Source organism: Excalfactoria chinensis, chromosome 1 (genome assembly GCF_039878825.1).
Source record: "Excalfactoria chinensis isolate bCotChi1 chromosome 1, bCotChi1.hap2, whole genome shotgun sequence".
Lineage (NCBI taxonomy): Eukaryota > Metazoa > Chordata > Aves > Galliformes > Phasianidae > Excalfactoria > Excalfactoria chinensis.
Window position 1 is genome coordinate 8,248,525 of NC_092825.1, and position 13,355 is coordinate 8,261,879.

At 34.8% G+C, this 13,355-nt stretch overlaps 1 protein-coding gene across 2 annotated transcripts in view; it reads left to right on the top strand.

The window, feature by feature from the left end:
• The window catches only part of SEMA3A (semaphorin 3A), a 168,907-nt gene that overhangs the window by 128,492 nt on the left and 27,060 nt on the right, over positions 1 to 13,355 (top strand). For both annotated transcript variants that reach the window (XM_072331780.1, XM_072331772.1), the window contains 4 exons: positions 4,612 to 4,754; positions 5,858 to 5,972; positions 6,068 to 6,137; positions 7,683 to 7,827. In XM_072331780.1, coding sequence (XP_072187881.1) covers positions 4,612 to 4,754; positions 5,858 to 5,972; positions 6,068 to 6,137; positions 7,683 to 7,827 — 473 coding nt within the window. The remainder of the gene's footprint in view (positions 1 to 4,611; positions 4,755 to 5,857; positions 5,973 to 6,067; positions 6,138 to 7,682; positions 7,828 to 13,355) is intronic.

Below are 13,355 nucleotides of genomic sequence, written 5' to 3' on the forward strand. Positions count from 1 at the left end.
CCGAGCTTCTGTTCCCTCAGCTGGCTCAGTCTTGACAGTTAAAAGCAATTTCTATGCCTTCCAGTTTATATATCTTCATTAAAATGCTAATACAATTCTATTAGAAATCCAATTTCTGTTTTTTTGTTTTTTTGTTTTTTTGTTTTTTTTGTTTTTCTGTTTCTTCCTATCGGTGTGTATGTTTGCATGATTGTTGCTGCTAAAGAGTAACATTTATAAAAGAACAAATGCAAATCGATTTTCCTTAGCTTTTTCTGAACCCTAAGTGCTGAAACAAGCAAAACACATTTTCATTACTTAACTAAGCAAACAATGGCGTATAAATCATAGAGGCAGCTGGACCAAGGTGTCGTTTTCATAAAGAGCCAGATTTTTCATGAAGGACAGTTTAATGGGCTGCTGCCAATGAAATGTCTGCAGAATTGGTAATTGCAGAAGGGCACAGAAAAAGTGGCGCTAGGAAGGTGTCATGTGGGAGCTGAGAAATAGCTCTACAGTCAGGACAATTGGTTAAAGGAGGCTGAGAGAGGTGTGTGCTTTAATAACCTGCTTCTTGATTCTGATTGCTTTAAATCAAAATACAAGTTTTTATTTTTAGCTTGTTCACATTGGCTACAAGATCAGAGAAATGCTTTTAGCTGCAATTTTATTTTGATCATGTTTATGCTACGGCTTTGTTTCTCCTTTGATCATGCTTAAACATGTTTCAGACATGTCTGTTTGATGTGTGCAATTTTTTAAAGCACTCTTCCATATTATATGGTTATATATATATATATATAAATATGGTGTGTTTTTTTTTATTTAATGAATCACTGCAAATTATTTGCTGTCAAATTATTTCTTAAATCCATTTTAACAAAACATGTTTTCTGGACATCTAGCCAATAGGACAATCATTTTAAGCAAGAATATGTTGAAATATTGTGATGGATTTTCTGAATGTTCCACTGATTTAAGGCAGTTTTAGAGTCTCAAAATACCCTGAAGTTAATGAACAGAAATTTGAAGTCATCCTATTTACTCATAACACCCACAGTACACTGAGTTTGCAATTGTTGTCAGTGGTTTTGGATAAAAGTCCCACTTTCTATTCAACAAACCTTTCTATTCAATAAAATAGCACTTCTTAGGTAGCTATGATGAATGTATGAAATAGGTCAGTCTTGACAGAACCATTTTAAAATCCTCATGGGGAGCTCCTGATACTGAACTTGTTTAATTTTGCAATGTAAGGCCACGCAGTCTCAATATTTGAACATATACCCTCACGGATAACATTCTTTCTTTTGCTGCATCGTTGAGCAATTGGGAGAGCCAAGCATAAGTCTCTCATCTGTGGTCAACATTTCCTTTCCCTTCATTAAAGAAAAGCATTTCAAAAACACTGTACAGTCCATGGAGAGTACTGTGTTGCGTGACTGCCAGCCATCTGGCTGATTGATTCATCATGGCCTTGAACAGTTAGTTGTAAGCATGGTCTGAAGACCTAGAGTTAAATGCCAGTGTGCATCAAGCCCTCAAGCAGGTCAAGCAGATCCTCAGCCAATGAAACAGTAGAGGGCATGCTACAGATCACTAGCTTACACCACCCCACATCTCAGCTGAAGAACCTACTAAATCCCCTCTGAAAACATATACACCCACAATCATGACATTTCTTACATGATCATTATATTCATTCTGAATAGAAATTAGTCTACGTTTATATGAGTCAGAACACTTATATCCTGCTCTTCCTTTATTTGATTAATTACATAGGCACAATGTATAATATGGAAGAGGGGGAAAAAAAGAACAAACATACAAAAAAACTAAGTAACAAGAACAAAGGTTGTATTACATGAAGAACCATTCTTTTATTGATTAAAACATATTGATTTTACCATGTGGAAGTGTAACCTGAGGTTTTTGCAATAAGAAACACAGAAAATATTCCATGGTATACTATAGATATGTTCTAAAATGTGGCTGTATGAGTATTCTATTTTCAAAGATGTAGTTAGGATTACTAATCACTAATTGAAAATCTGAATTCCTCCCTGATGAACACTGCTAAAGAATATGCAGAAAGCATATTCACATGTGCTTTGCATATGACCTTAATTGTATCTGCCTTCTTCACAGCCCTTCTCTTCTGCTACCAATCTGCTAGATGCATATTTGCAATCTCTTATTATTTTTTCTACAATTATTGTATTTATGCAACACTAGGCTTTCTTACTGTTCTAGTTTCACTTGTAAAATTGTGAGACGGAAAGAAAATAATAATAATATGCTAACCTAGGGCAAGTTTATATAACCCTTACTATATCAGCAATAGCATTGACTCAAATGGGACTCCCCATGGGCTCATCGCAAGGCAGTGTAAGTTAGAATTTTGATGCCTGATAACATAGTGATTTATGTTAGAATTCGATATCTTGTGATTTACAAAACCCATTGTGCTGGAGACAAATCATTCAAACATTTGGGGAATGCATTTAGATTTTGTTTGAATGTATTATTTTACCTCTTTCACTAAGACCTTCAGATTGTAAAAGTAACCATGCGTGTTCAGATCAGATGTTCTTCATGTTCAGTAGGCAAGACCAATGTCTGGGTGTCTTCTCTCTTTGATGAATCTTTCCTCAGGCTGCCTGGCAGAGATTTTCAGAATGTAACTGTATGTTTCTTGTGGTAGATCATATGAAAAATAACCACAATATTAACCATGTTACAATGATACAATTCATATTAAGCCTTGTGTCAGAATCAACTGAAAGCAACTAAGTAAACTAAAAATAAATAAAAGAAATTTAGTAGCTTGAGTTCTTGTTCGTGGGGTGCAGAGTTTAAGTTGATCACAGATTTTTATTGCTTTTATTTGTCCAAAAAGATTTATTTTAATAGACAATAGGTAATAGATGTAATTCCACAGAGGTCTGCTCTGTGGCCCCTGTTGTTCAACGTGTTCATAAATAACCTGAAAAGGAGGTTGAACAGCAAGATGAGAAAGTTTTCACACGATACTAAGTTATTCAGTACAGTGAGACAAAGGAAGTCTGTGACAAATTACAAAAGGATCTTATGCAACTGGGTAGCTAAGCAATCAAATGACAAATTAAATTATTCTCGATGAATGATGTAGTAAAAAAACATGAGGAAAACTATGAGGAAAACAGACCTATCTTCACATTTAAAATGATCAGCTGTGAACTGAGCTTTACCAAAGAAGAGTGAAATTCTAGGGTTATGACACTTATTGTTCTATGAAAATTTCAACTTATTGCTTAGAAGCAGTCAAATCCATATTGAATTTTAAGAATTAATAAGAAAGAATCATAGAGTCATAGAATCATAGAGTCAATGTCTTGAGTTGGAAGAGACCTCAAATATTGCCTAGTTTCAACCCTCTGCTATGGACAGCATTGCCATCCACAAGACCAGGTAATCCAGGGCCCCATCCAATCTGGCCTTGAGCACCTCCGGGATTGGGGCAAATTCCCTGGGCACAAAAGAAAAGTTAACAAAGAGCATTGTTAAAGCTACCTATCTAGGAATTCACCCGACTCTCATCTTGAACACTCAGGATATTTCCAGTGTAGTACTTATACAAATAAAAGAAAAATTATGATCAAATTGTATAACAGACACAGCTAAACACATACATCCATATATATAAATATATAAAATATGTTGCTTACAAACACTGCCATCCTTATTAAGGCGTAAGATTCATTGGACTGATTGTGCAAACTGGCAAAACAAAATAAAGTTCATTATTTCCATGATTATATGGGAATAAACATACACTGAGAAGATGCCATTGCATGACGCTAAAATAGCTTATAATTTCACAGAGAAACAGGGTTGTTTGACTGGTTAAATATAGTTCATACTTAATTATCCCAGCATGATTTAAAATGATTATAAAACAGATTGGTAAATCTGTTGGATGTTGTATATGCCTTCTTTTTTTTCCAAATATAGTTAAAGATACCAGCTGAAGTATCTCTGTAAAATACAGTGATAAACCAGATTCACCACTGGTATGAATTTTCTCTTATGAGTTCTACAGACTTTTCTCCCAAAACTGCTGACTTGTTATCTTCTTAAATCACTAATCACTATGTGCATCCTATATATGTTCGTTTGTTGATGTACTTTCATTCCAGTTTTTGAACATTAAGACATTAATACCTTGTTTTTTGCTTTGTGTTTGTTTGTTTGTTATTTTTAATAAGTTAGGAACATCACACTGTCTCAATATTGTTCTTTTTTATCAAAAGTCAAAATATCCAAAAACAAAAAATATCAGTAATATATATACATAATTAGGAAGCCACACTGTACCACAGTTTTTAAGGTGATTCCACAGATGTTTAGTTACTCTAATGGTAAGGTTAAGGGCTGCTTCTTAAATGTCTGTAACAAATTTTTCCATGTTTTAGAGGTGAGAGAAATATAAACACCTGTCACCTCCTAAAGGTAAGTATGTACTTTATTCAGATGTACTTGTTATATGATGCAAAGATTGATTCCTGGAAAGTAAGGTCACACAGTTCATGTAAAGAAGTCAAGTGATTTAATTCATGGAGTAGAAACATGCATAATGACACTGTCTTTCAGATCCCAGATTTATTAGTGTTCACCTGATACCTGAAAGTGATAATCCAGAAGATGACAAAATCTATTTCTTCTTCCGTGAAAATGCAATTGATGGAGAGCACACTGGAAAAGCCACTCATGCCAGAATAGGGCAGATCTGTAAGGTAAAACGATGACTTCTTTGTGTGATGGGACACTCTGAGAATTTTCTTGACTGTAAACTATTCAGTGTTATCTGTGACACTACAATGAGGCAGAGATCATCCAGACTGATAGTCACTTAGGTTGTGGGGTTTTTTTTTGTTTTTTTTGTTTTTTTTTTTTTTTGTTTTGTTTTGTTTTGTTTTGTTTTTTAATCATGCTCATTTTTTGAGGTTCAGAATGTTTCTGCAAGAGGTAAAATCTGTTAGAGGATAACAAATAATTCTAGATACGCCAACAACATTTGAAGAATTTAATTTTAAGTAAATATTAATACTTTTCCATTTCCATATTAATAAAAACTCTTAAAACAAAAGTAAAGGAAGATTTAGCATAATAGCTGTCTATTTTAGCTGTAGAACTGGGCAACAATCCAGAAGACTCTTAAGGATTGCATTCCGAATCATTCATCCACACTGATAAATGTCCAGACATTTCTGGTAGACTTTAAAAAAGATTTCTACAAATTAAATGATATTCATAATTGTTGTAACTTTGTCATGTAAAAAGTTAAACTATAGGCACAATTTCAATTTATCCCTCAAACCTATACATAGCTTCTTGAAAACCATTTCTTCCATAATTATGAGATCCTTGATGTGCTACTACTCAGAAGTTTTGCAGCTATACAGCTGGTCCCACCATACTGCGATCTATTTTGTTCACATGCAAGTAGTACGTCTACTTTTGTGTAACTTGGTTAAGAATACAAAACCCCAAAGGATTTACGAAGACATGGCAGCCATGGCAGCCTAGGAGTTGCCTGTATTTTTCCATTGCTATATATACAACATATATATATATATATATATATATATATATATATATATAATGAGAACTATAAAGTGATACTATGAAATATATAGTGATACACTGTAAAATAAATGTAATTTAGAATTAATGTCATTGGCAACATTATAATGCTCTTAAATATAAATATTGAATTATTTCCTCTGTTTCCTATAGGCAATATCTTGCAATTATTTAATATACTTTACCCACCTTCTATTCATTCTGCATGCAAATATTGTTACAAGGTATTAATACAAAATACTTTTGTTATTAGAATGACTTTGGTGGGCACAGGAGCCTTGTTAACAAATGGACAACTTTCCTCAAAGCACGTCTAATTTGTTCTGTGCCAGGACCCAATGGTATCGACACACACTTTGATGAATTACGTAAGTGTCAGAAATGGCTTTGAATATAACAACATTTTCTGGTACTGTCCACACAGGATTTCACTCAATTTTATATCTCTTGTATTTGTTTACAGAGGATGTGTTCCTAATGAACTCAAAGGACCCTAAAAATCCAATAGTGTATGGAGTGTTTACAACTTCTAGGTACGGAATGTATTTTACTTGCATAGAAACTTGGATGGCTGCTTGTTTTAAAGAGGGCCCTTTGTTAAAAATGTTTTTAGGGAACACAAAATTTTCTTAACCTTTGAACTGAAATGTCAGTGGCAGTGAGAAGTAATGAATTAAGTTTCTTATGGGTAATGTACATTGTTGCTCTAAAGCTAGTAACACAAAGACTTTCAGTTACTCAGGCTGTTCTTTCTGTTGAACTGCCTTTTAATAGCAGAGATCAAAACCGGGCTTCTCAGTTCAGGAAAGATGGGGAACTTCGAGAGTGAGTCCAGTGAAAGTCTACAAAGTTGAGTAGGGGCCTGGAGAATCTCCTTTGTGAGGAAAGGCTGGGAAACCTGGGGCTCTTCAGTCTGGAGAAGACTCAGGGAGGAATGCTTATAACCTTCTAAAGGATGAGACTCAAGTGGCCCTTTCCAGTGGTGTCAGGGACAAAACAAGGGACAATAGCTACAAACTATAATGTAGGAAATTCCATATGAATGTGAGGAAAAACATCGTTATAGTGCATTAAGGAGCACTGGAGCAATGTGCCTGGAGAAGATGTGAATTATCACTCTTTGAAGATATTCAGCACCTTTCTGGATGCTTTCCTGTGTAACCAATTGAAGGAAGATTGATTTAGCAGAGGGGCTGGACTTGATCTTCTGAGGTCCCTCCCAACCCTTATCATTCTTTGATTCTATGATTTCTAGCCACACAGACTTGAAAAATAACATAAGCAGCAATATGATTTTTAAGGGGAAGAGTAAAGTAGGAAATCTGTGGTGTGAGAAACTGACTTCTTGGGGAGGTATTAGTAAGAAATATTGTTTAAATCTGAAAAGTTTAAAAAATCTTGCAAGTTCTGTTATTGGATCATGTAAACTGTGACTTGACTGTTTTGGTTTCATTGTGTTTTCATCAGGAACAAAATTTCATTTGTTGCTTTACCCTAGGGAAGGTTTGCAGCATAGGGAGTACAGAACGTTATTACATTTATCTGTGAAGGACAAAAGTTTTAGTCTCTAAACAGAAACAATGTTGCTAGTGATAAGCAGGCATAGAAAAGAGAGATTTACAAGTACTTGCTGTCTCCTGTAAGAAATTTCAAGGTAAGAAGCAACTCTGAAGTTTGTGTGTGTACTGCCCAAATGATGAATGCAACTTCTAAAAAAATAAAATAAAATAATAATAAATAAATAAATATTGAAAGATGTGAATTTTAGGAAAGAACTGAACAGTTCTATATGACCGGTCACACTAATAGGGACTTGGGACTTTGGTTTTGTGGAGATAATATGTTTTTAAATAGTTGAATAACAGCCGCCTGCTTAGCACAGTGTCAGGGAGATCATATTGGTTTTGCTGAACTTTCACAAGAGGTGAGGTAAAATTGTTCCAAGTGCAAGTCAGAGTTTTGATAATCAGCACATGCTGATTAGAAAGTAATGAGCTACTGTCTCATAGCTTACCAGTTGATTAATCTAAGTGATAAGTTAAAGAATTGGGTTTGATTTCTTCTCCCTTTATTTTTAGTAATATCTTCAAGGGATCAGCAGTATGTATGTACAGCATGACTGATGTGAGAAGAGTATTTCTTGGCCCCTACGCCCACAGAGATGGCCCAAACTATCAGTGGGTTCCCTACCAAGGGCGAGTTCCTTATCCACGGCCAGGAACTGTAAGTACGCTAAGAAATATATCAAGCTAAAAAGAGAAGATTATGGGAAATATTTTCACTGATTACACGGCCCTTGAGCTGAGAACCGAGACAAAAACTGAAAAAGATAATGATACAGACTGGCAGAAGGGAAAGTTAACCATTCCTCTAGGTCCAAAATTTACTGGTTTTCTTGTAAATGATGAAGCCACAATATCTGTAGCCTAGTTTCATTTGGGCTTTCATTTTGGCATTTGTATTACTTTCAACATAACCTTGAGCAATAGATGCAGAAATCTGATGAAAGTCAAATGTGTAATAAATTATGCTGCATTATTCTGTCCTTGGAATTTGTACTTGTTCCAAATACTGGCTGAACCATTCTTGGTAAGACTGAACAGAAAACAGAGCATCTGCCTGGCTTTTAAGAAATATTAACTTGTTTGCAACATCCAGTATGGTAGAGTAAGACATATTTCTGAAATGGATATTAAGGAGACAAAAAAAAAAATTCATAACTTCCAATGAATTTTTTTCAAATTCTATGCTCTTTGTGCTTCTGTTTACAGTTTATGAATGACTGAAATATTGGTGTATGTAAGGCATACATATTTACAACTCCAAACTGATGTAATCACGTCCTAGAAACATTTCACTGCCCCTAAGTTGCCACTAACCTACAAAGATAGGACATTTATGAGAAAAGCATGAATTGTATATACTGGAATTCATTGGGATAGCTACTTAGCTGCTATCAATCAGTTTGACCCTTTTAAATAATGGAACACTATTGTTGATAAAGTACAATATACATGAAAGTATAAATAGAAATCAAAATAATAGGGTCGATGGAGGTGATCCTCCCCTCCACTCTGCCCTGGGAAGGCCTCATTTGGAGTACTGTGTCTCCCCAGTACAAAAAAGACAAGGATCTCTTGGAAAGAGTCCAGTGGAAGGCCACAAATATGGTGAAGGGCCTGGATCATCTCCCCTATGAAGAAAGGCTAAGTGAACTGAGTCTGTTTAGCCTTGAGAAAAGAAGAATGAAAGGAAACCTGATCCAGGTCTATAAATATCTAAGGTGTGGGGGGTAAAGTGGTGTGGCCAGATTCTTTTCAGCAGTTTATGGAGACAGGACAAGGGGAAATGGCCAGGAATTGGAGCATAGGAAGTTGTGCACAAACTTCTTTATGGTGAGGGTGACAGAGCACTGGAACAGGCTGCCCAGGGGGGTTGTGTAGTCTCCTTTTCTGGAGGTGTTAAAGACCTGCCTGGATGCCTACCTGTGCGAACTGGTGTAGGGAACCTGCTTTGGCATGGGGGGTTGGACTTGGTGATCTCAGGAGGTCCCTTCCAAGGTCTATGATTCTGTGACTCTGTGATTCTGTGAATATGTCTGTAAAATTTCTTAAAAACTGTTCTTAAATTCTCTTCTGACAGAAAACAATCTAGGAATAGCTTTGATCTTCTTTTTCTTTTTCTTTTCTTTTTCTTTTCCTTTCTTTTCTTATCTTTTCTTTTCTTTTCTTTTCTTTTCTTTTCTTTTCTTTTCTTTTCTTTTCTTTTCTTTTCTTTTCTTTTCTTTTCTTTTCTTTTCTTTTCTTTTCTTTTCTTTTCTTTTTTTATATCTTCATTCTATTTTTGTCTGTTATGTTTTAATACTGTTATTTCAAACCTGATCCTTCAGCTGATTTCCAGCATTTAGACAATACATATATTTAGACTAATGAAAATGACTTCCTAAGTAAAAGTAAAATGGCTCCCTGACAGGCAGATTACCTAGATCATTCCTTCTGCTAACGGGTTTACTAATTTTTTCCAGAGTTAAAAGATAAGCTCTGCAGAATAAGAGAGGTTTTATTTCTTAGAATGGATTTCACCCTTATAACTTTGCTGTAACTTGTCTATACTAGTATTCACCAAGTGCATGTAGACATGTTGAGATTTCCTTATAAACAATTTTCTTAGCTAAAGGTGAGTGTAATAACCAAGTTCTACATTGTTCTGCAGTCAGATCTTATACAGATAGAGTAATACTATAAATGATGCTAATAAAAGAGGGTCTGAGACCACCAGTTCCTACTGTTAGTGTATCTAATCCTGTTGTCTACCATTTTGAAAAAGAGGGTATTTTGTTTGTTTGTTAGCTTGCTTGTTTTGTAGTCACTGAAATCATTCCCTTGTATTAGTAGAACAAAACTAAATTTAAACTGGGAGATGTCTGACTGAACAGAGTTTGTTTTTGTTTTTCCCCTAAACTGATAAAATTCAATTTACTTTCAGTGGCTTTGAACATCCATTGAGAATAGAGAGGGAAGATTTTTGAAGTTTCTTTAAATGTCAGACTTACAGCTTCTTTTTCCAAGCAAAAGGCAAATGGGAGGTAGGAACAATACCTGAGCTACTTAGAATGTTTCACCTACAGATCTCACTTTAAACAGTGCTGAATTATCTGAGGAATTTCATAGGTGAGGTGCCAAGAAAGTTCCTGAACATCTGGTGACTTGCCCACTATGAGTAAAGAAAAAGAAAATAGAAAGTTCCTTGGAAAAGTTAGAAAACTTTGTAAATAATTCTACGTCAGCTTCATATTTAACAAATAAGTTGCAAGAATTTTTCCTTTAAACTCTTCAGAATGTTATATATCTATTTAATCTTTTACTATTATTTGGTAGATGAGGGAAGATTTTTATATATACCAAATCATCTCATGAATTCATAGTACTTTTACGTGAATTCAGATCCAAACCTCAGATTTTCTCTACTTCATGGAGTCAAGAGTCTATCATCAAAACTCTTTTGGTTTCTACTGAGATGTGCCTTTTTCCTTAGTCTGTTGTTCTTTTCTTATAAATCAGCTAGGGTATAACGTAGTTTACTTTTTCTAGCTTATCAAAATGCCTGGCATATCATATTGGAAACCAGAAGCTGGATACTGATACTAAACAATAGAGTTCAGTTGATTCCATGATCAGGCTCATTTCCCCAGCTTTTATCAGAACAGTTGTATTTATGAATAATTTTAGATAGACTCACTGCTGTCAAAAAACAATCTTGTCATTAGCATCAGAGATCTTGTCTTTTCTGTTTCTCCTGGTTTTCTGATCACAACTTAAGTAAATTGTGGATATCTCTTCCCTTGGAGGTGTTCAAGACCAGTCTGGATGTGGCTTTCAGCAACCTGGTCTAGTGGGAGTTGTCCCTGCCTGTGGCAGAAAGGCTGGAACAAGATGATCTCTAAGGTCCCTTTCAACCCAAATAATTCTACGATTTCAGCCTGGAGGAGGCTCAGGGGAAACCTTATTGCACTCTATAACTTCCTGAAAGGAGGTTGTAGTGAGCTGGGGGTCGGCCTCTTCTCTCGTGTCAATAGTGATAGGACCAGAGGGAATGGTTTCAAGCTGCAGCAGGGGAGATTCAAGCTGGAAATTAGGAGGTTTTCAGAAAGGGTGGTCAGGAACTAGAATGGACTGTCCAGGGAGGTGGTGGAGTCACCAATTCTGGGGGTGTTCAAGGAATGACTGGACGCTGTGTTGAGGGACATGGTTTAGTGGCAACTATTGGTAATAGGTGAATGGTTGGACTGGATGATCTTTTAGTTCTTTGCCAATCTTGGTGATTCTATGATTCTATGTTTCTAAGATAAAAAAGACATGACTTTCCTCTTCAGATGTTGTGTGGGCTGAGATTCCTCTGCAAGCAATCTGGACTCCAAAGAGGCTAAATCAACTGTTGATTGTTTTCATTTCACTCTACTGGCAAAGGAAGGATTACAGCAAATAAATACTTTTTTTTTTTTTTTTTTTTTTTTTTTTCATTCAGTTTTCTTATGTGTGATGGATTTAATGTTCATTGTAGATAATGTACTTTAAATTTTAGAAATAAAGACACAAATCTTTTCTTTTTTATTCTCATGAAAGTAGATCACTGAAGCAATAATATGGCTGTTATAATCAAGAGTCTTATTTAAATATACAGAATTAATGTTAAATTTATATTATTTTTCTGCATAAGATACACCTTGGCCAAGATTGCTGCTGGTGAAATCCTTTGTTAGAAAATGGGCCAGAAAGTAAATATTCAATCATTTGAAACACAGCTGAACTGGATTTATTTAAAATGGAAATGAATATTCATTTATGGATTTTTTCACTGTTTTCCCAGCTGCAGTTAACAATACTTAGTTCGTGTGTAGTGAATTTTATCCTTAGAGCACTTTTAATATATTATCCAATTAATCATTATCTAATTAAGCTGAGTAATTAGCATGAATTGCATTTAGAATATTAATCCAGATGTAAAGCAAACTTAGAACTGAAGTGTAGAATTTAAAATTTAATTTTTCAGACAGGGAACTGTTTGGCCAATGATTAAAGAGAGCATATCTAATTTTATTTCAGTTATACTTCAGCAGAAAGAAAGAACATAAAATATTAATAATAAGGCTGTGAAATGTTGATGAAATACAATAGATAACTAACCTATTTTCTGCTTAGTCTGTTTCATACGCGTTAATCAAATATCCTGTGTTCCCTTCATGCCATGCCATGCCATGCCATGCCATGCCATGCCATGCCATGCCATGCCATGCCATAGAATAGAATAGAATAGAATAGAATAGAATAGAATAGAATAGAATAGAATAGAATAGAATAGAATAGAATAGAATGTAGTCAATTTGTTTTCCAACAAATTTGCCAAAAATGGACAATTTACATGTACATGCTTGAAGCATCACTTCGCTGAGTACAAGTAATCCTTTTGGCAACACTGATTTTTTAATTTCATTTCTGATTAATTATTAATAATTTGGATCAAGGTGATAGTAAAAACAGTTATTTCTTTTGGTGAGCATCTGAAAAGTCTGAATTCTGGTTTAATAAGATGTCCTCTAGTTTTTTAGTTTAATTGGAAGACATCCTATATGAGCACTTTGAAGTGTCTAGATCTGCTGTTTGTATTTGAAATGCATAAGTTCTGAGTGTATAATCATTGTCAATGGGGTTTCAAAGTCTTATACATCTTAAATATAAACCTGTGGAAAGTTTATCCTTTCAACAGTAATAACACATTATTACATGGTTACTTTGAAGTAACCCCCAAATTACACATAAAATACTTAAAAAATTTTCAGAAGAGTCAGGGATGATTGGTGGTGATCAGCCACCATCCTTCAGTATTACAACGGGAAAACAAGGTGGGGATAAATTGTGCCTATGCTCTCTATTTACAATATATGAAACCCAGTATGTCTAGCTCATTTACAGATACATGTACATGTTGATACATGTACAGTTAGTCAGATTAGTCAGACCCTTTGCCAACTGCACTAATAAGTGCACCTGTAGAAAGAACAGGGGTCATTTTATCAAAACTACATGGATTACATAAACTTGCTGAGACAATCAGGAATTTAAAATTCAGCATTTGAGAGAGTGATTTCTAAAAAGAGGAAATGATTTCCATCAATTTCAGAGGAGAATGCTTTGAAACTAAATAGTGATAAAAGTGATGAGTTATCTATAGCATAGATAGCCAAATACTGAACT